Below are 23,174 nucleotides of genomic sequence, written 5' to 3'. Positions count from 1 at the left end.
TAGGCATGCTGTGAATTTACTCTGTGATGGAATCTGACGTCTGGTTGTCCCCTCTTGGTGATACAGACTGATGAGCGAGTTCCTATATCATGGGCCTCATCTGACACCATGGGTTACACATCAACCTTTCCCCTAATGAGTTTGGCATCTGCGTGGCTGAATCCATCATTTCACTAGTTCTGATTCCTTCTACATTTAACTATCTTGTGTTTATTTATAAAGAAGAAATAGCTCCCATCAAGCATTTGTGTACTCTGAATAAGGATTATAGACAAGAAACAAATGCTTCGATCCTGTATCAATTTTTAGAATAAATGGCTAGAAGTCTAGCTGTTTTTTATTTTAGGATGTTTTCATGAACTTCTACATGATTGATGTGCTTCAGGCCTTTGCACATCTCATTTTGATGCTAAAATTATCCATTTGGACCAGTGGGGTACCCTTCTGGTTGGCCTTTGTCCTTTTGACCTTGTCATATTTTTGTTATGGTTTTTGAAATTTTCTTTGTAAAACAGAATGTTCATGGATTTTCTTACCCTTTACCTGTCTCAGGCCCAGGATTAAGCCTCTTCTCAGGAACCCTGATCCCTGCAGGGTGGAGGGTGGTTCGCTCATTGCTACAGTCATCAATGTTTTTATTTTTCATTTTAGGTGTCACAAAAAAAATCACATTTTTATTTAAAAAGTAACAAGGTAATCAAACCAAAATTAAGTTTTCATTAAAAGTCTCAGTTCATAAGTTTAATGCTTAAAGTTGCTGTGGGCACACCCTCCTTCAGTTGAGTGGTCAGCCTACGGGAAACAGAGAAGCATGTTTTGCAAATCTACTCACAGTGTTTATGTTTCTTTATCAGGGAAGAGACATCAAGGGAGGCAAAGGTCTGTTCAGCCCCACCACTGACCACTGCCCATGTCCGTGATCCAGTTATGGTTTTGAAAGATCGACAGTGGCTTTCTGTCATGTTGCTGTCCTCATTGTTCCACAGCACTGACAGATTTCAAACTAGTACCAGCAAGTTACCCTCAACTTCATAACACCCTTTCAATTTCCTGGGATGAATGACTAAGCAGTCTTCCTCCTAGCTACTCCAGACATGAGTGTTTCAAGGTCCATCTAACTTACTCAGAATCATGGTAAAAGATACCAAGTGCAGAGAAGTACTTCTTCAATTCATTTTAAGAAATGTCAGAGTCTGTGAATTGAAATTCAGTTATGCTGGGCCACTTAAACAAGTTTACGGTGCAATCCTAAAACAATAATCAAAAATGCTTTAAATTTAAAATGTAGACATTAAGCTTGTTTAAAAACCTCTGCATGTCCAACAGAAGATGTTTGGAAGAGAAGAGTTTTTATACTACAATTGTAGGCTGCTTTCCCTCTCCTCCTCAGTCAACTGGTTTTCAAGGTAGAATGAGGAGGCTGCTCTGCCTGACAGCTGTGAATCAGGGTCTAGAGCATCATGCCATTAAGGCCATGGCCTGCCTCAGAGTGGCCTGAGAGCCCTAAGGAGAAAGCGTCTTTCCCTGGCCAGCCTCTCGCTCTGCATGTACTTTGTATTTCTTTCAGAGAAGCAGCCCCTGGCCAAGTGGCCTGAGTCCAGTCACTTAGTCTCCCCCACATCTCAGTCTTCTCATTGGCATAATGAACTTGATGGGTCTTCTCAGCTTCAAAAGTCAGAGTTTATGAAGACTCGGGATGAATAGCAATATGTGCCATGCAAGATGTACCTAGATCACACCTAAAATGTCATGTCAGCTACCACCTTTGGTTTCTCTTCCTCTGCCTCAGATTGACAGAAAAGGTGCATGTAACCAAGTGTCCTAAAAGCTTCCATTTTGCTCAAATGTCCAGAGAAAGTGCACAGACATTCAGGTGCAGTATGGACTCCCACCTTCTGAATTCCTGCAAACTGCCCATCTCCCTAAACTCATGATGCCCCTGCAAAGTACTGGCTCACACCTCCCATAGGGAGAGAGAATGCAAGCAGCAGCAGTGCTGGTAGATCAGTATCACAGTGCTGCATTAGTGAGCACAGCCATTAGTGAGCACTTGGTCCATCTAGGGCAGAGCAGTGAGAAAGAAGACAGAAGGTCAGCCCTGAGCAAGCTGAGTAAGGGAAATCAGGCCTAGCTCTCTGAGTGCAAAGTTCACGCGACTGGCATGACATCTAGATGCTGCACATCCCATAGTGCAGTGGTGGGCATCTGAAACACTCAGGCTCTTCTGATCTCTGCAAGCTTCCTCATACCCACTTTGTCCTTATTCCTGTTGATTTGCCTCCTTTCAAAGGAGGATTTGCATGTTTCTTCTGTCCTTCCTTTTCCTGGCATATAATTTTGAAAGTAAGTTACAGACATGAGAGACTTAAACTCATTTTTTTAACTTTTTACTCCACTAATGTACCTGAAATACATATGATAACGTGGGGAAAGATATTTGTAAAAGAATTAAAATATCTTAATACTCAAAACTACCAAAATTTGTTTCACCTATTGTTTGATGCAACTCTGGTACCCTGCCCTTCATCCTCTCAGTGCTGCTGGACCACTCCATGGTGCGGTGACACACCCTGCAGCATCTCACCTCAACTAGATGCCCTGTGCCTTTCTCTGTCAGCCCCAGAGCTTCTCTGACACCAAGGAGATGGAAGCACAGGGCAGAGGTCAAGTTTGGGAGTAAACAAGAGATGAGCCTCACCCAAGAAGAATGAGCAAGAGATAAAACACACATCCACGTTGATGCAGAAAATACCCTGGTGTTTTCTAGGCTCCTCAGAAAGGTCTGGACCAAGTTGAGCACCACTTTCCCTCAATAGTGATCTGGTTGAGGCATCTGGACATGGATTCTCCTGCTTCTCATTCCTCTTGGTTCCTCACTCTTGCTCCCTGGAGTCACCTGTCAAATAAACCCAGAGCATCCAAGCCCTTGTTTAGTCTCATCTTTTAGAAGAAACTCAATCTATAGTAACTGTGCACATTTGTCACCAAACACTTGCTGAGTACCTACTGAATGCTGGAGTTGAGCCACCCAGGAAGAAAGGGCTCCCTGAGCTCTCAATTGCCCCCAAGAGCTCTCAATCTAGGACACAATGACAGAGAGGCTTGGTGTGGACAAACATTAGTCAAGACTTCTGAACCTTCTCCTTTGCCCATCTGTGCACTTCCTTGTGAAATTAAGTTTCAGCAAAAGAACCCTGCTAAGTCAGCTTGGCCAGAATCCTCTTCCTTTATATCTGATCAGATTCCTCATCCTGCAGAGGATGCCTGATCTCCCTGGCCCATCTGTAGCAAGAATCCTGTTAGTTCTGTCCTGTCAGAATCCACCTGCCCCTAATGTTTGCTCTTAGTTACTTCTCACCCTCGGACCCCAACCCTGCTCATTGGCTATAAACTCCCACTTGCCTGAACTGTATTTGGAGTTGTCTGGATGTTTCTCCTCCACTCAAATCCCCACTGAGGTCCCTATATATAGGTGATGGTGCTGAGTAAATTATTCCTGACTATGCTTTAACAAGTATCATTGAGTAATTTTTCCTTTCATAATAACAAAATGACACCTGCTTAAATTGAAGCTAACAGATGCACATCTATATGGCGGTGTAAAAGGACTTTGCAATTAAATGATTTCAGTCTCAATTTTGGCTGAGTTCCCAAGGTAATTGGTGTCAACTACTTGCACTTTACAAAGATTGACACCAGATCACCTATGCAAAGCTTGCAAAGTCTATGACCCTCAGTAGACCTCTCATGTCCCATCTTTGGAAAGGTTGAGAGAGGTCAGAGACATCAAAAGGGGCAGATTATAGAAGTTTTTTTCTTTCTTTCTGATTTTCATGAGGCTAGAAAATCATGAGTCATGCTCCCATGACTTCTGCCATGGGAGAAAGATGACAGCCCCCATCTCCTTCATTTCACAATAAAGAGAGTGATCTATCTCTGAACACCAGGGAGATGTCCACCTCTCCCGGGGTCCCAATGAGGCTGATATGTCTCCCTGGGGCTTGGGAACACTGTGGGAGAGTGTCTGATCTTTGACTCGTGTGTTCTGCCAGTGGAGCAAACAGATGTGTTATGAGGACAAAGAAAGCAATGTGACCCCATGGACATGAGAGTCATATCCTGCCCAGGTATATTCTACAGAGAAGTACCACAAGGTGCCTGGGCAAAGGGGCATCTTAAGCCACCAGCCTGCATCAAGAATTGCAAACTAGATTTCCTGCCAGTGGAAGAGAAGGCAGGACACTGCTCCTTCCTCTGTCCCACAGACCTCTCAATCGGACTCCTGCCCCTCTGTCCACCTGCCAGTCTCTTACTCCTGCAGGAAGCACCACCACCCTCAATGCATCCTTCACCACATCACCAAGGGCTCAGCCACAGGTGCCACACTGCCCTTCCATCTCCTTGAAAGCGCTTTCCAGACTCTCCTAGGCCTGCTCCTCAGGCAGCATCCCTAAGCCAGCCTTTGTGGCTCTGGTTAGAGTGTGCCTCTCAAGTACTGGTCAGCATGTTACCTTTTTTTTATAACCTATCACCAAGTCCAGCCCCGTGACCGCCCCCCCGACCCCCACTACACACACAAATCATAAGTTCACAGCTCAGTACATTTCAAGCCAATATAATCAGGTTGGCAGAGTCTCTAGAACACGCCCACAGAGCAGCTGAGTTTGCCTGATTCTGAATTACACTGATTTAATTCACGGGCAGTTTACACCACCACTGACCAATGCTGTAACTACTAGACACGTGTTGCTATTTAGCACTTGAAACGTGGCTAGTGCCACCAGCTGAAACGACAATGTTTGGACAAACTGAGTTAAATAGGGCAGTTAATATTACTGGTGTCTTGACACCTTTTTCAATGTGGTTATTTAGCAAATGTGGAATTACACTCGTGGCTCTCAGTTTCTGCTGGTCCCTGGCGCCCTAGACCCCCTGCTAGCTGTCTTCACCTTTCTTCTCTGTCTGCACCACTGGAGCTTAGCTCCCCAGGAGCAGGGGCTGCTAGTTTCCAGGCCTACCTCCAGCTCCGGGGGCACTGTGGCGCTGGGTTATTAACTGCCACAGGAGTGACCTGAGAGTAAAGCAACCAATAGCGCGCGAGGAAAGATAGGGTGGGCGTGGGCAGTCCCGGCAGCGACCCTTGGCCCCGCAGCTGGACCCCCTTCCCTGGTGTGGCCAGCGCACGAGGCGCCCCGCCCCCACCCGCTCGCGGGCCCTAGGGCCTGGTTGCCAAGCCCGGGTTTCCGGGCAACGGACTAACGCGGGCGCTGGGCAACCTGGCCCCAGGACTTGGACTGTGCTCCTGGGCAGGCGGGACGCACCGTGCTGCGAAGGGAACGATGGATGGGAGCGACGAGGAGGACGAGGAGATCACCGCCGCCACGCTGCGGGGCGAGCCCCGGCCGCCGCCAATCTCCGCGCTGTCCTCCTTCAGCTATGTCCCGCCGAGGCGCCAGGACCCTAAGGAGTACAGCTACTACTACCGCCCGAGCCAGGTGAGCGCTAGCGGCAGAGCAGGGCGGGCGCCCGGCGCACAGTCCCCGCGAGGCCGGGGCGGGGCTTCACCGCTGGGCGGGGCCTGGGGCGGGGCTTCACCCCAGGGAGCGGGCTGGGGCGGGGACCCGGGGCGGGCTTCACTGCTAAGAAGAGCCCTGGGGTGGGGCTTCACGTCTGTGGAGCGGGCCTGGGGCGGGGCGTCACTGCTAAGGGCCCAGGGCGGGGCTTCACAGCTGGGCGGGGGCCTGAGGCGGAGTGTCACTGCTGAGGAAAGGCCCAGTGCGGGGCTTCACAGATGGGCGGGGGCCTGGGGCGGGGCGTCACTGCTGAGGAAAGGCCCAGGGCGGGGCTTCACAGCTAGGCGGGGGCCTGGGGCGGGGCGTCACTGCTGAGGATAGGCCCAGGGCGGGGCTTCACAGCTAGGCGGGGGCCTGGGGCGGGGCGTCACTGCTGAGGAAAGGCCCAGGGCGGGGCTTCACAGCTAGGCGGGGGCCTGGGGCGGGGCGTCACTGCTGAGGATAGGCCCAGGGCGGGGCTTCACAGCTAGGCGGGGGCCTGGGGCGGGGCGTCACTGCTGAGGAAAGGCCCAGGGCGGGGCTTCACAGCTAGGCGGGGGCCTGGGGCGGGGCGTCACTGCTGAGGATAGGACCAGGGCGGGGCTTCACAGCTAGGCGGGGGCCTGGGGCGGGGCGTCACTGCTGAGGAAAGGCCCAGGGCGGGGCTTCACAGCTAGGCGGGGGCCTGGGGCGGGGCGTCACTGCTGAGGATAGGCCCAGGGTGGGGCGTCACTGTTGAGGAAAGGCCCAGGGCGGGGCTTCACAGCTAGGCGGGGGCCTGGGGCGGGGCGCCACTGCTGAGGATAGGCCCAGGGTGGGGCGTTACAGCTTGGTCGGGGGCCTGAGGTGGGACTTCACGGTTGGGCGGGGCTTCACAGCTGGGCGCGGTCCGGGGGCGGGGCTTCGCAGCTGGGCGCGGTCCGGGGGCGGGGCTTCGCAGCTGGGCGCGGTCCGGGGGCGGGGTTTCACAGCTGGGCGGGGTTTCACAGCTGGGCGGGGTCCCGGGATGGGGCGTTACAGCTGGGGCGGGTGCCTGGGGCGTGGTTTCACAGCTGGGCAGGGGCCTGGAGCGGGGCGTCACCGCTGAGGAGCGAGGGGCGGGGCTCACAGCTGGGCGGGTCCCGGTGCGGGACGTCACTGCTGAGGAGGTGACCCAGGTGGGCTTTACTGCCGGGGAGGGGTTTGGGGTGGGTCTTCAGGATCAGAGAGCGGGAACTCTAGGTCTGGAAGGGGCCCTCAGGAGGGGTTTCGCTGCTGAGGAAGTGGTGAGGGGGACCTGGCTTGACTACAGAGGAGGGCCCTGGAGTGGCGCTTCACTGCCGGCATCTGGGCGGGGGCTTCACAGTAGCATTGGAGCCTTGGGAGCGAGATCACAGCCAAGGAGATATCCTTGAGGCACAGTCGCCCTGTGGGCAGCGTTGGGGCTGCGCTCTCCCCTGGTCCTCTGGTGGTGCAGAGGGCAAGCTGCATTGCCCTGGGGATCAGGGCCCAGGAGGAGCGGGGCTTTGTGGTCAGGGCCAGTGGGTGGGGCGCCGGGGGCGGGGCTTCACCGAAGGGCGGTGCCTTGCAGGGCTTGCTGAGACCCAGAGGGCTGTCTGTTAATGGGCAGGAGAGGGAGGTTGTTCCTCCTCCAGGCAGGTGAACCCCAAAGAGTGTGGCTACAGGACCATCAGTGTAAGATGAAGTCCCTTGGGGAGGAAGTTGGACAGAGACAGGACCTGGTGTGTGAGGGGATGTTCCCAGCCAGGACTAGGAGTGGGGTGGAGGGGCGTGGAGGGATGTGAATGAAGGATCCTCACTGAGTTAGCCAAGGGTGAGTTAGCCAAGGGTGCTTTTCCAGGAAGGGAGAAAGCTGCTAGGCGTCTGGACCCCTAAAATCTGTGACTAGGGTCTGTTTGTGGCAGGTGGGTCCAGAATAGCAGTGGAAACAAGTCCTTGACCCAGGGACAATGCCTACAGGGTCCAGAGCATGGGAACCTCCTGCCACCTGCATGTCCCGCCCCCCAAAACAAGTGGGCGATCTAGCCAACAGCCTGCTGAGAGCTGGACTGGCATCATGTTCTTTCCTGGCCCCAAACTCCACATGCCTAGTGAAAGGCTCCACAGGTCTAAGGCCACACAGCAACAGCAGCAAATTCAGACCTTGTCAGCGGCCATCTATTCCTTTCTTCTCATGGGTGCTAAATGTCTCCAGGGTTTTATTACTCAGGATACAGGATGCAGGGTGTCATTATTGAAAAGGGACATTGGTTGGGACCTCAGCCTGCAGAGATAGCTCAGCACCTGGCATTCCTTATCTCTGCTATCCTGGTGGCCCAAAAGAGGGGTATCATTAACCAGGTGTGCGGTAGGAAGGTCATTCACTCATTCAGTTTTAGGTGTTCCCTCAAAACACATTATTCCTTTCCTCCATCCCACCCACAGTCCCAGAGCCCAAATAAATTTCATCCAAATTAGGTCTGCGCACACTGGCATATTTTCACACACATAAAGTGTCAGGGTCCACCATGGAACTTAGCCTTCCAGACAGAAACAGCTGTTCCTGGTTTTAGGGGTTGAAGGATGTCGCCTACAATCTCCGTGGAGTCCTAATCCCTGGTACCTGATTTGGAGATGGGATTCTACAGAGGTAATCAAATTTAAGTGACATCATTGAGGTAGACCCTACAGACCTATGATGCGTCATTATGAAAACGGGAAATTGGGACTGAGACCAAACATGCACAGAGGGAGATAAGGTGAAGGGATATGAGCAGAGGCCATGTACAGGCCACAGAAGGAGGGTTCAACAGGGCTTCCCACACAGCCTCTGCCAACCCTGCCAACACCTCCCTCCCACACCTCGGGTTGCCTGAACTGTGAGGCAATACATTTCTGTTGTTGAAGCTTCCAGTGTACAGTGCTTCCTGTAGCCGTAGCACACCAGGACAGCAACCATAGGCCCAGCCTGCACCTGAGAGCATCTCTTGTAATGGTAGCTCCTCTGCTTGCCTTTGAGCCATGTGGAAGCCATGTGGAAGGACAGACAGGTAGAACATAGTAGGTATTTGCCATCAAATCTGTCCTTACAGTCCTGTTGCTGACTCTTCTAGGGTTTAGAGCTGTGATTCCCAGCCTCAAGGCCACCATGGATCTCAGTTTCACTCCCCCAAATAGTGGCTTTTTTAGAATATATTTTAGTTGTAGATGGACACAATATCTTTATTTATTTTTTATATGGTGCCTCACCTGTGCTAGATAAGCACTCTACCACTGAGCCACAGCCCCAGCCCCCCCAGAACAATGTTTAAAAAGAACTGTTATATGTAAATAATTTCACTTGTTAAATATATTTTTGCCTTTTAAGAATGCAATGACTGTATGATAGCCAATTAATTTATGATTAATGAATAACATTAATACACAATATGAGGTAAATAGCCAAGAAGGTGAAGAGTCTTGATGTCTCAAGATCTAAGCTGTTTTTCAAGAGAATAAAAAATTGGTCTGGCTTTTGGATATAAAGTAAAAATTCAGAATATGCTAAGAGCCATAGCCAAGTAAAAAACGATGCATGGCATTTTTGGTTGAAAGGTGACTAGCAAGCCATTCAGATGATATGATTATGTTAAGATTTGCATTCATATGGATATTAGACCCCTGCTGTCCACCTTGGCCTGCTATGGGACTCCTGGAGAGTTCCCATTGGTTGGGGAAGTGCGGTAGGAGGGAATTCCGGAGGAGGGATTTCCTGTTGGTGTGTGTCTGGGAGAATGCCACGTGTGTCGGTCGTCATATTTCCCGGGAGCATACAGGGCATTGGCGGGAGTTTCAAAAATAAAGTTTGTTCCTGCTTAAGTGGCTCATGATTTTGTGCCCAGCCAGACTTCGGCAAGAACACACTATTCTGAGGGGTTCTGTCAAATGCCACTTCAATGCTGTGAAGAACTATGAAAAAAGACCAAACACATGAGGGACGAGATGTATGTTTGTCAGAGATGAGAGCCCGGTTGCAGGACTCTGGGCACATGGATGTGAAGACACTGCAGCTCAGAACTGGCTAGAGTTGGGCTGATTTATCCACTCAGCCACAGCAGCTAGGGACCCCAGAGCAGGACACCAGTTCCTATGGACAGATGTGGCCAAGGGAAAAGGCAAAATTGAGGAGGGAGGCCCAGCATATTCTTCTTAAATTTAACAGTCTAATAAATGGTTTCACCTTCCTGAGTTCAAAGTAAGGGGTGAAGTGACTGGGGCCTTGTCACTTGGAAAATCAGAAGTAAACCAGGAAGTGTGTGCCTTTAATTCGGGGGTTGGCACACTAAGGCTCAAAGGTTGGAATCTGCTCTACTTCCTGTTTCAAATAAAGATTTATCAGAACACAGCCTCATGCTTATTTGACTATTGCACCAAGTTGAATAATTTTGGACAGAAACCATGTGACCTGCAAAGCCTGAAACAATTAGTAACTGTTCCTTTACAGAAAAAGTTCCCCACGGTCTGCTCTGTTATATTACTGCATTCGGGGAGTTCCCCACCCTCTGCTCTGTTGTATTACTGCATTCGGGGAGCTAGGGATGGCATGAAGAACAAATCAATACCAAGTGAATCTTGGGGGAATTTTCTTAGCACAGTTTTGCTAGATGGGGTCACAGAAAAAAACAACAACAACAACAACAAAAAATTCAAGCCCTGAATTCTTTAGTATCACATGAAAGTTATGCAGCAGAATATTAACACCTAAATAAAGGGTTATAAAAGCACAAGAACAACAAAAGACATGTTCCAGCCCTTTGACAAGCTGGCTACCACTCCTCAAGATTATATGAACTGGTATTTAGTTAGCTGCAGGATTCTGATTATCAGAACATTTAGAGTAAAGAAAGTGAATTCTGTGCCACAGGCTTCTTGAGAAAGCAACTGCACCTAAAACCATCTCAGGCTCTACTCAAGCTGAGCGGGAACATTGCAGAATCAGGACTCAAGTCCGTCCTAAGGTGTGAAGCTGTGTTCCCTACATGCAAATCCATATGTAGAAATCCTAACCCTCAAAGTGACAGCATTAGGAGGCAGGGCCTTTGGTAGACACTCAGATCAGGAAGTTTGAACCCTCATGCTTGGGATAGTCCTGGAGATCCCTTGCCCCTTCTGCCATGTGAGGACACAGCAAGAAAGCACCATTGTGAACCAGGAAGCAGCCCCTCACCAGACACTGAATCTGCCAACACTTTGATCTTACACTTCCCAAACTCCAGAACTGTGGGAAATAAATATCTCTTGTGTGTAGCCACCCACTCTATGATATTTTGTTATAGCAACTGGAATGGACTGAGACAGTTAATGACTATGTAAACTGATGGGGTCATGTAGTGGTTAGTAATACAGGCTGTGGAGTCCTGCAAATATCGTGGCTCCACGTTTACTAGCTATGTGGACTAACCAACTTCCCAAACACTCTCACTTTATCCATCTGTTATGGCCTATTGTCCCCTGGAAAGCTCATGTGTTAGATAGTGCAGGAATGTTCAGATTATTTGGGGCTCATGATTTCAGAGGTTCAATGATTAGATTATGAAAGTGGTAACCTCATCAATGGATTAATCCATTGGTGGATTAATAATCAGGACTACTGGGTGATAACATAGGCAGGTGGGCATGGCTGGAGGAAGTAGGTCACTGGGGGCGGGACCTTGGGGATTATATATTTTGTCCCAGGCTCCTGGCTTTCCCGCTCTCTCGGTTTCTGACACAATGGCAGCTTCCCTCTGCCACGCCTTTCCACCATGATGTTCTGTCTTACTCTGGCCCAGAGCAATGGAATCAGCCAACCATGGACTGAACCTCTGAAATCATGAGCCCACAATAATCTTTTCCTCCTCTAAGTTTTTACCGTTAGGTGTTTTGGTCACAGCAATGAAAAGCTGACTAACAAATCAGCCACAAAACAGATGGTGTCAACCTCATAGAGCTTTTCAAGAATCACTTAGTAGGTGCAAAATGTCACAGAGTAAGCTTGTCGTATTTTAGCTGCTGTGACCTTGCTTTGTTTGTGACTGTTCCCTTCTACTAAGTGCTGGGCCCAGGGGCCAACCTCTTATTTCACTGACCTCCCCTCACTGTCCGAGACTAACACGGGTGAGGGCAGAATCCTAGAGCCTCCATCTGATGGCTCCTAATCCTCCAACGCGGCCGCCCCAGGGAGCCCTCACAGTGCACCCCTGAAAGCTGCACACGAATTTAAAGCCCTGGTAATGCCCCTGAATTGGAAGACAAATCTGTCCTCTCAGCTGCCAGCTGAAACGTGGTGGACTCCAGTGCTGCTCCCTGGGGAGCGTTAGCAGCAGGCGTCTTCCTGTGAAATATGGTTCCAGTGGCAGCAAAGCAGATCAGTTCAATGGCGTTTTTAAATTACTTTTTTCTTTCTCTGCCTTGTGCAGCATTTTTGCTACTGAAATGGAAGAGGCGAGTCAAAGGAGAATGCCCTTCTGTGAAGGTTTTGATTAAATTCCTTAAAGTCTGGGAATTACATTAAAAAAAAAAAAAGGCTAAGCAGTTTTAGAATATGCTGTCCTGTGCCGGGGTGGACTGTGGGAGGCTCTGTGTTGAGGGAGGTTTACTGTACGGCCCTGGAGCTTTGGTGGGATTAGCTGGGGGGATTCTGCACTGTGGGAAAGGCGTGGAAGCCAGGGCGGACCCGGCCTTCTGTGAAGAACTCCGTCTTCTGGTGACTGCAGTTCCCTTGCCCAGGGCAGCCAGCACGCACTTGATGAATAGACGGGTGGAGGCCTACTGTCCAGGGCAGTAGGTGTATACAGCAGGTGCTCAGTATGAGTTCCCCTTGCAATGGAGCCTTCAGAGACACTGAGGCAGCATGAAGACCCACCCGTTGAAACCCTGATTCTTGGCAATCGATTCAGAAAGAAGTCAGCTCAGAGTAACAGGTATATGAGTTATTGAAGGGATAGAAAAAGGGAAAGGGACACTCTCAAGGGAGACAGTGGGTCCCTTCAGAAAGGAGAGGGACAAAATGCCTCTCCTGCACTCCAGTTTCATTGGGGATCCCAGAGAAATTCCCAGAGAGTCCTGCCCAGGTCCACCTCTTGACTTGGCTGATAGCAGGATGATGTCAGATTTTGAAGTCCCTGCCATGACAAGTCTAGGTCGCCTTGGCCCAAGCTGACCAGTTCTTACTGGATTCTTAACCCATAAATTCTTGTGGATTTCATGGTTGGGTGGAATCATCCTTATCTTCCAGAATTTCAGGAGGTGGACTGTGAAAAGGGTCACAAAGTCTCTTCCTTCTGGGTAACTTGGGTTTTTCTTATTGACACTATTCCCGGCAGGTAGTATGCTGAGGAATGGGACTCAGCCTGTTCATGAGGCCAGGCAGGGCCGGGAAATTGCTTCTTGGGAAAGAAAGGATGTGGGGGTCAGCATGGTGGGCCATTTTACAGAATCATTCCCTTTACTTCATGTCCCCACTATTCACATCTGTCTGTTCCCCGACACCTGGGCCCCCGTGGCTCCTCTTTACTTTGGTCAGCACATTTGCCACAAGTGAAGGCGGGGAACTCAGTGCTGTCACTGGTCACCTGTTAAAGTCCAGGCGCTTTCTCTCTGCTGTGCAGCAGCCCCGCCCCCCCAGCCCCCCCCAATGGAGCCCTCAAGAGCAGCAGGAAGCCGACTCCTCCCCACGCAGCTCCTGCCCTTCTCCAAGCCAGTTTTTCTCCTTGGCACCTACTGGTGTCCGACCTACTAAGCATTTCACTTAGCTTTCTTGCTGCTGTTGTTTTTCTCCCACTTTAGATGGGCTGCACGAGGGCGGGGATCCTTTCCATCACTGCCTCTCCTCAGCAATCTGTGCCCCCCCCCCTCATGCGCTGGGAGTACCTGCTGCAGGAATGAATGAGGAGTGAGTACACGGGAAAGCAAAGTCTTCAGACACAGGCACAAGCCACCTGCTGTCTGGAAGACCGGCTTCCTGGACTCAGCAGTAGCCTCTGTGTGGGTTTTCTGCCGTTTTGGTTGCCCTGGGCTTCGCTCTCCCCCTGGGGAAAGTAACTGGGTAAGTGCTTCTCTCATTCTATGCTAGTTGCATTTTTATTGCCCAGGTCCTGCCCCTGGGAAACCCAAGGCAGCAGAGTGCATGAATGTCTTCCTCCTGGGTGGGCAGATCCTCAGGAAGGGCAGCTGGGCCTGAGTTCAGGGTTCAGTTTCCCTTGCAAACCCAGCAATGAGGGAAGAATGAGTGAGCAGGAGGCAGGCGTCTGCTTCCCTGGGGAGATGAAGTGTTCCTACCCATCGTAGCACCTGTATGAGCAGGTACACTGTGTCGTGCCATTGTGTACATCTGTGCACTGATGTGTCTAACATTTTTTACAAGAACACATTCACATGCAGATCACATAAATAAGTACATATATATTTGCAGCTTGTTCTTTTCATTGAACAGAATATGTTAGTCGTGTTTAAATTCACCCCCCTTTAAGGGATTGCATTAGGCAGCTTTTCATTACTATAACAAAACAGCTGACACAGAGGTTTATTTAGCTCACAAGTTTGAAAGCTGAAAGTCAAAACAGCAGAGCAGGGCTGTGGTAAGGATCCCTCTTGCTGTATTTCCTCATGGATTGGGTAGAAATGGGGAGAACACAAGTCAGAGCAAATGGTCACATCTCAAGCCAGGAAGCAGAGAGCAAGACTGGGGTCCTACAGTCCCCTCTGAAAGCCTGCCCTGGTGACACAGAACCTTCATCCAGGCCCCCCTCTTAAAGATGTCATTCTATCTTCCATTACTGCCATCCTGGGGAACATGTTCCCTACCCATGACTCTTTGTTATGGTTTGGATATAGAAAGACCCCAAAGGTTCCTGTGTTGAAGGCTTGGTCCCTAGTGCAGCAATATTCAGAGGTGGGGTTTTTAGGTAGTCGTTGGGCCATAAGGGCTGTGATGTCATCAGTGGATTAATCCATTGATGGATTCTTAACGTGATGGCGTCATTGGGAGATGTGGAAAGAGGTGGGATCTAGTGGAAGAGGTGGGCCACTGGGTCATTCCCTGTAAGGGTGACTCTGTTCCTGGCTACGCCCCAGCCCCTTCCCTTTCTGCTTTCTGGCTGCCCTGACCTGAGCAGCTGTCCCCTGCCCTGCCCCACCACCAAGATACTCTGCCTTACTTCATGCCCAAATCAACGGACCCCTCTGACGGTAGTGAAACCTCTGAACCAGTGAGTTGAAATGATCCCTCCCTCCTTTACGTTGTTTTCTCTCGGGGGCTTTCGTCACGTGATGAAAACCTGACTAACCCATGAGGCACATCCAACCGCTGCAGGTGTTGGAATAACCAGCAAATGACATGAGAAAAGAAAGAGCATTTTCCCCAGTAGGTTTGACCCAGAGAAGACGGGGTGAGAGTTTCACACGCGGGGTGTGATGGGAAATGCTGGGGAGAGGGCGTGGTGGGCACTGGAGTCCATGGAAGAGCAAATTGTGGAAGAGCTCCACAATTCCCACGTCTCCGTCCCCAATACTGAGGCAAGCCTTGGAGCACACCACAGTGGGAAACACACGCACGTCAGGGAGTTCTGCAGACTTCAAGGGTAAAACATTCAGATTATCAGAAAATCTATAAAATTTCCCAAAGGACAATATTCAGGTACTGGAAGAAGAAACAGAATCTTTGCCACAGACAGACCACAGAGAACAGGGGAGCATCGCCCCCTCGAGAATGGTCACGTTCTGTCCTCGACACGCCGCAGCCCAGGAGATATAAATTCAAATGTTGCTAAACTTGATGAAAACAACCTCACTGAGCCTCACACATTCCCGCACCCCCAGGCAGTGTTCTGGATTCAGAAGGAAGACGAGGCTCTTATGAATCAAACAAGACTGCGCTGGATTCCCTTGGGAATTGTCAGTTTTAAAAGTGGTTCCTACAACCCCGGACAGTTTGACTGGACTGAAATGCTCAAGATGAGGCGGTCACGGTGCTGTGGATAGTGAAAGGAGGAGATGGGCATCGCCCACCCCGAGGTTGATTTCTGTGTTAGTCAACAAGGGCCAGCAGCCCGCAGACCCTGAGCCCTCAGAGGCTGACCCAGCGGAGGAGTGCCCGAGCTGTGTTTCCGGATTCACAAGAGCCCATCTTCAGCATGGCTTCTGACCTCTGCTTAATTGCCAGCCTGCAACTGGTCATGGGGAGTAATTCCACCACAGCATCAGCACCCACTGTGGACTGGGCTTTTTCTCCAGCAGGGGGTGATTAAGCACAGCTGCACCACTGGACTCTACATGATAAGGTGCTGGATGCAGGGGTACACATCTGTCGCCGGAGCAACACAGGAGGCTGAGGCAGGAGGATGGCCAGTTCAAGGTCAGCCTTCACAACTTAGCCAGATCTTTCCTCAAAATAAAGAGTAAAAAGTGCTGGGGATTAGGTCGTAGTAAAGCACCCTGGGTTCAAGTCCTAGTACTACTACTGCTAATACTAATGGACGCATATGAGAAGCCTATTTCTTCCTCACCTACAGTTTATCACGTGTGTTTCCCCAGGTGGCAATGACATGGGAACCAGTCTCCCTCCTTCTATTGCCAGGGCCTGGGACTCTGGAACACTGTGTTTCGTGCTCCGAATTCTCCAGACAGTGAGGGAAGAAAGAGAGCCTGCAGGAGTTCAGCAGGTTGTGTGGACCCGTCTAGCCACGTCTGCACACATGCTCCCAGAGCAGCATGACTATAGGGAAACCGGGAATTGCCTCTCGGGTTGTTCTAGAAGAGGAAGTGTTGGCTGAGCACGTGGCATTGCTCCCGTCACAGTCCTATTACGAAGGGGCTCATTTCTATTGTCTTCCTTGATTCTTCTTCATAGAACTGACATCATTTAAACTGACCATGGAAGGTGCATTTATATTTACCATGGTCTGAAAGGGAGGAGGGAAAGAAGGGCTATGGTACTAGTTTTCCTGCGGTTCATGCAAGAGTGTGTGACATCGGAGACAGCCTCCAAGGCGGGGAGGAGGCAGTGGGCACTTGCACAGGCCAAAGCTCCAGGGCAGGTCCTGAGCGCCACAGGGGGAAGCTGGCACCTTTTCTCCACTCACCCCCCTGCACTGGCCAAGCAGCCCCTGCCCTCAGGGGCTGTTACAGTTTGGATGTGATGTGTCCCCCAAAAGCTCACAGGTGAGACAATGCAAGAAGGTTTGGAGGAGAAATGTTTGGGTCATGCCTTAACCTAATCAGTGCACTAATCCCTGATGGGATTAACTGAGGGGTGACTGGAGGCAAGTGGTGTGGCTGGAGGAAGTGGTTCCTTGGGGACATGCCTATGGGGTATATATTTTGCATCTGGTGAGTGGAGCCTCTCTCTGATTCCTGATCACCATGTGAGCTACTTCCCTCTGCCACACTCTTCTGCCATGATGTCCTACCTCACCTCGAAACCTGAGGAATGGACCTGACCTTCTATGAACTAAGACCTTTGAAACTGTGAGCCCCTAAATAAACACGTCCTCCTCTACGGTTGTGCTGATTGGATCATTTAGTCACAGCAGGAAAAGGCCACTAAAAGAGCAGGTTAAAGCAAGGCTAATCCATAAACTTAATGTCCAGCAGGGGTCAGCTGGGTGGATCTGATCAGCGTCCACTCAGTGCCCACTGCACAGGACACTGTCACCTCCATAGGAAGATGCACAGAGTCCCTGGACACTGGCTCTTAAGTGCTTCTGACTGAAGAGTCCATGTCACTTTGGCCTGCGGCAGTGACCTTTATTTTTATCCCACCTGACTTCTGAGCTGTTCAAAGGATGGCTTCTCCTTACCAAGCCTGTGTGCAGGAGCTGCTGAGTGCCACAGACCTGGTGGCATGGAGCAACAGGAGCGCATCCTCACAACTCTGGAGCTCACAGTCTGAAGTAGCGGTGTGGGCAGGGGCTTCCCTGGGAGGGCTCCTGGGGGGAGTGGACTCTTGCCTCGTGCCTGGGCTTGTTGAGGAGCACCTTCTCTCTGGTCTCTTCACCCTTCTTCCCTCTATGCACATCTCTGTGTCCAAATTTCCCCTTTCCAGAAAAACACCAGCCCTGACGGATGAGGCTGCAGTGTAACCTCATCTTCCATGACCCTGTTTCCAGATAAGTCACTTCTTGAATTCCTAAAGGACTAAGACTGCCTCCCAGTAGTGCCACTCTGGGGACCCAGCCTGTAACATAAGGCCTTTGGGGGACTTTTATGATCCAAACCATTACAGAAGCCAACCTGCAGTACCCAGAGAGGCTGTTCCCAGAGTTGTAGCTACAGCAGCGTGGTGTGTCCCTGTCCTGCAGACAGTCACACCCACTGCCCACCCCAACTCAAACAAGGCCTTGCCTGTCCTGTACTTGTACATACCTCTCTCATTCCATTCCTAGTAGTTTTTACTTCCTGGGCTTTTTTTAATTCTTGAACTGTAGCCTCCTTTAGGGTTGGGATTCCCCATTTCTATCCTGAAGGTTAAGGATAGACCTTGCACAGTAGTTGCATTAGTCCATTTTTCATTACTGTGATGACATACCTAAGGCTGGGTAACTCTCTAAAGGAAAGAAATTTATTTAGCTTATAGTTCTGAGGTCCCAGGGTCCAAACCTGGTGATGACCTTCTTGCTGGCAAAGTCCCAAGGCAGTGTAGGGTATCCCAGGTGACAGGGAGTGGGCAGTGGTCTCCTCTGGTCTCTCTCTCTCTCTTATAAAGCCACTTCCTGTCCCATGTACTCCGTCAGGAGACAGCACCACCAGGGGGAGGCAGCCCTAGCAGCTGGGGAAGCAGATCCCCCCTCCCTGCCCCCACCCCGGGAACCTTGGGCTGCACTGTCTTCCCCCTGGGGAGCTTCAAGCAGCTCAGGAGCCCTGGAGTCCTGGCCTTTTCCTGGGAAGAAGTCCCTGAAGGTGGAAGGATGGACTCTAGAAGAGAGTCCCAGTGCAATCACTGTCATCCAAACGAGAAAGAAAATACTAGGTCATTTTTTCCCCTACACCAAAGAAACCTCATATAGTGTGTAGCTTTACAGGAAAAAAAAAAAAAAAAAAAAAAAAAAGGCCAATTCTTTTCTTTCTAGACAGTTCTCCTAAAACACTAAGAAGTGATCACTATCACTGCCTCCCGTCCCGTCCCAGAATTAGTTATCAAGAGCGAGCCTTGGTCGTCTCAGTCTTTATTAGGCACCTCACTGCTGCTGGGCACGGAGTGAGTAGAACCTCAGATTGCTTTTCTTTGGGTGAATTTTGCATATTCAGAATATTCCATAGTAAAAATGAATTTTTTTCTATCCTTGAAAAATCAGGATGAAAAGAAAAAATATATTATTAGCAGCAGGCAGCCACAATGAGCTCTGTGACTGTCCATTTCCAATACCTAATCAAAGCCAAAGTGTGTCTATCTTTCCTGGGCTTAACTACTAATCTTTTTTTTTTCTTTCATTCCTTTATAGCCTCAAGTAAAAACCAATTGGAGTTTAGATGCTATTACAGAGCAGAGCATCTGTGTTTCCTGGTATTTTGCAATTAAAATCTCTCAAGGAATTACTCCTATTTCACACGATATGGATTTATAAAAAACAGCAAAACAGAAAATACTTATTTTTCTCTTGCAGTGGCTGCTGCCTTTGTCTCTTTGTGTTTTGAGCATTGTTAGAAGTGTAGTATGGCCTCCTAGTAGTTGGTGCTTGTGACCTGGCATTGATCTCTCTCAGGTGGCCCCCAGGCCGACACTAAGAAGTCTCCCCCGTCCGGAGGCCTGTGTAGACGCTGTAGGTGGAGAGGAGCCTTCCGTGTTCACCCCCACAGCACAGTGGTCCACTGTCGCAGTGTTCGTATGTGGTTTCAGTTCCCTCGAAGGTCCCTGTATTGACATTTAACCCCCATCATCAAAGGTACCCCCAATTTCACTGGGTGTTCAGAGGTGGGGCCTTTGGGAGTGAAGGGATTAGAGAAGCCCGTCAGACTGGAGGCCCAGGATTGGCCTCTTTCCAGATAAGTCACTTCTTGAATTCCTGAAGGATTAAGACTGCCTGGTTGGGATCAAGACCTGGAGATATCACAGATTCAGGGGGGTCACTTTCTCACCCATCAGAGTTGTGTGTGAGTACATAGTACATTTTAAACATGTGATATGTACGTTTATGTTATGTCTGTCTATATACATATAGTATACATAGAATAGATTCGAATTGCAAAGTACTATAGCTACCACATGACTAAAGAAAATATTTTTGTCTTTCATGAGAGGGGTTTGCACGTAGAACAATTCAATTATCTGGTAACTTAAAGGATAAGTCCTGTTTGATCTTATTGTTTTGACAGTCAGGTGGTGGTAGTGTTTTCGAGCATTATAAGCTTACCATAGATTATTTGGGAAATAACAACAAAAAAATGTAGAAATGAAGAAAACACACACACACACACACACACACACACCCTTAGACACACATCTGTAGAAATAGTCTTGTTATAGTGTGTTTGTGTCCCCTACGTATACCTATGTCAAACCTGACCTAGAGTTCTGGTATGAGGACTGGGGCCTTCGGGAGGTGATCAGGTTGCGAGGACGGAGCCCTCATGCACAGGATTGTGCCCTTATGACAGAGGCCCAAGGGCACTTGTGTGCCCCTTCTACCATGGGAGGAACAGTAAGAAGGTGCCATCTAAGAAGCAGAAGCAGACCCCACCAGACACTGGTCGGCAGCACCCAGACACTGGGCTTCCAGCCTCTGGAACTGAGAAGTGAATTTCTGTGGTTCCTAAAGCACCCAGTCCATGGTGTTCTGTTATAGCAGCCTGAGTAGACTGAGACGGGTTTGAGCCCTGGAGATGGAGTCAGATGGGAAGGGAACTTGGGGAGCCTCGTCCGGCAGGGAGGAAGCACAGGAGAACTGAGAAGGGCATGGAGAAGCCTGGCTTCATCCTGGGGTGCTCAGCGTCCCACTCTTGCAGGTGGGGCCTGGGATTCCACCTGCACCTGGGCACACTGGGCTGTGCTCGGAGCACTGACTTTCCCACCACGTGTCCCACGTTGGGACCTCCAGCACTCCTCCAGGTTTCATCAGAGAGCCCTGCGTCTGTGCCCCATCAGGCACCAGCACCCAGCCTTCCAATAACCCGTGGCTTTCTCCCTTTTCATTCCCAGACAGGGATTGTTTCCCTCTATGATTGTGTTTTTAAGAGGCGCTTAGATTATAACCAGAAATTGCACCGGGATGACAGAGAACACGCCAAAGGTCTGGGTCTCCATATCAATGAGGAGGTAAGATCAAGACAGGACACAAACAAATTAACAGATCAACAAAAATATGTGCATGGGTGTACATGTGTGTACATGTGGGCTCACACATGAGCATGCGTGCCCCTGCATGTGTGCATGTGCTACATGCACGTTCACATGTGTTTATATGCACAGATGCATGTCCATGTGTGACTTGCATACACGTGTGTGCCTGTGTGTACCCACATCTATTTAATATTGTATTCACTTGCTTTATGTTCCCTTCTGAGCCTCTCCTATCTTACCGGGCTAAGCAGCTGAGACTAAACTAATTTTCCAGTCCTTCTGTTGTGACATGGTTTGTGCACTCATTTTCCTGATTCTGTTGTTTGGTTGCATGAAATTTAACAATTTAAGTACAGCAAACCCAGGGAATTCTTTCCAACAGCCAGAGCAGTTCTGCTCAGCCTCTGGCCTGGCTGCCATACTCTTCCCGGGGTGAAGTCAGGCCCTCCAGACTATTCTCCCAGGTTCCCTTACCACACTACCATGCCCACACACCCTGGGCAGTGCCCTTCTGTGGTCCCACCTTTGTTTCTGAAAGGGAGGAGCTACCTTGCAGTGGGCTGCACAGCCAGTGGCCATCAGAGCTGGCGAGTCTTGCAGGGTGAGAGGGTGGGGATCCTGGCAGGAGGGATGCCAGAGGCTGTGCCTCCTCAGCCCGGTCAGGCCCGTCTGCCTCCAGGTGGACCCTGCCACAGCCTTTCCGCGCTCTGCCATTGTCTTTCAAAGTCTGATCTGCGCACAGTGGGTTTACACAAGAAGGTGCTGAGGGAGTGTGGTCTTCCCTTGATACCTTGCACAGAAACTGCAGTGGAAACGCCGCGGGGGGGCCTCCACGTGGGTCGAAGATTGTGCCTGCGTGTTTTCTTTATACTCCCCTCGGCACGTTTTCCAGTTGTTTTATCTTGACATGACGTAAGGTGGTGCAGGTACCACGTCAGGGACACTGCTGCTGCTTCCCTCCACCCTGATGCTCTGAGTTGGCGGTGAAGGCAGTGCCTTTCTCATGAGGAGAGCGAGGCTCGGCTCCTTACCCGGGGCTGTCTCCCGTGTGTGTCCCTGAGCAAAAGGGGAACAGGACACAAGCTCTGGCCTCTCAGAGCTGACACTCCTCCAAGAGAAAAAAATCAGAAAGCCGAGAAATAGTGAGCAGAAGTGTAGGAGGTGATAGTGCATGCAGGAAAGAAAGCCATCTAGGGGTCGGGGGGACAGCAGCATGTGAGACTCGGTGGAGTGAAGGCCCTGCAGAAGCAGGGTAGAGATGTGACCAGGAAGAAGAACTGTGTACCAGCAAAGGCCCAGAGGCGGGAGAGTTTTGCTGTGGTGCTGGGGAAGGAGAGGAGGGGAGGGAGAAAGGCTGGCCGCAGGAGGGCCAGGGTGAGCAGGCAGGGAGGGAGGGGACGGAGGAGCAGCAGGACGCTGAGGTCAGGGTACCTGCCCCAGGGGCAGGATCTTGCCTTTTCTTCTGAATGACTTGAGGACCTTGGAGGGTTCTGAGAGAAGGGGACAGGGTGTGACATGGCTGAGAGGACCCTCTGCTTCAGTGTGGAGGAGGCTCTAGGGAGCTGGGGAGGCCCTGTGTGGGGGCAGGCACCTGGGAGGCTGATGGGTGGGCCAGCTGTGCTGATGAGCACTGGGAAAGCTGAACAAGAGGTCTGTCCACATCCAGGAGCAGGAGAGGCCCGTGGGAGTGCTGATGTCCTCTGTCTACGGGAAGCGCATCCACCAGCCGGTGGAGCCCCTGAACCGGGACCACAACCGAGTGAACCACGTGGAGGCCGACTTCTACCGGAAGAACGACATCCCCAGCCTCAAGGAGCCCGGCTTTGGGCACATCAATCCAGCCTGAAGCCGTCCTGGTCTCCTGTAGAGCTCACCAGGGTGCCCCCAGGCTATGCAGGGGGTGGGGAGGGGGCGGCACCTGGAGCTTCATTTCCTGCTCAGGACCTCTAGGCGCTCTGGTGCCCGGCGGGCACCTGCAGCACATCCTGAGCATATCTAGCATGGGGATTTTCCCCTGCAGTTATCCTGTAGTAAATGTCTCTGGAGCCTGTGACATTGTGAGCATGTGAATAAAAGGAGCACGTGGTCCCTGGCTGATGGCTGGCTTTGTCCACTGGTCCCCACTTTTGCATGCTCTTCGTGGTGGGCGGTTACACAGAGGTGTGCTCTTACAGGTATGGTCGCCACTTTTTCAGGCAATAAGTGGCCTTGCCCCAAGAGGAGACCAATAATCCCACTGTCCACCTGGCATTTTAGTTTTGTAGAGGACTGGATCTCCAATAACTGAACTTTGCACAACTGAGAACAAAAGCCCCAGTACGGATGGGTGGCCAGCTGTTGCTCCTCGAGGG

The 23,174-nt window shown here is 50.6% G+C and overlaps 1 protein-coding gene across 1 annotated transcript; it reads left to right on the top strand.

Annotated features, from left to right (window-relative positions):
- Window positions 1-5,339: 5,339 nt before the first annotated feature.
- Window positions 5,340-22,669, top strand: Cfap90 (cilia and flagella associated protein 90). The gene is made up of 3 exons (XM_026397063.1): window positions 5,340-5,495; window positions 20,683-20,799; window positions 22,490-22,669. The coding sequence occupies exons 1-3, from the start codon at window positions 5,340-5,342 to the stop codon at window positions 22,667-22,669; spliced, it is 453 nt and encodes a 150-aa protein (XP_026252848.1).
- The last annotated feature ends 505 nt before the right edge of the window (window positions 22,670-23,174 follow it).

The sequence above is a fragment of the Urocitellus parryii genome, chromosome 1, assembly GCF_045843805.1.
Source record: "Urocitellus parryii isolate mUroPar1 chromosome 1, mUroPar1.hap1, whole genome shotgun sequence".
In the NCBI taxonomy this organism is placed as follows: Eukaryota; Metazoa; Chordata; class Mammalia; order Rodentia; family Sciuridae; genus Urocitellus; species Urocitellus parryii.
This window is presented reverse-complemented; position numbering and strand designations above follow the sequence as displayed.

Coding starts and splice junctions, on each gene's coding strand:
- Cfap90 (XM_026397063.1), top strand. CDS start 5,340: ATGGATGGGAGCGACGAGGAGGACGAGGAGATCACCGCCGCCACGCTG. Junction 5,496..20,682: donor ACTACTACCGCCCGAGCCAG/GTGAGCGCTAGC, acceptor TTTCATTCCCAG/ACAGGGATTGTTTCCCTCTA. Junction 20,800..22,489: donor GTCTCCATATCAATGAGGAG/GTAAGATCAAGA, acceptor GTCCACATCCAG/GAGCAGGAGAGGCCCGTGGG.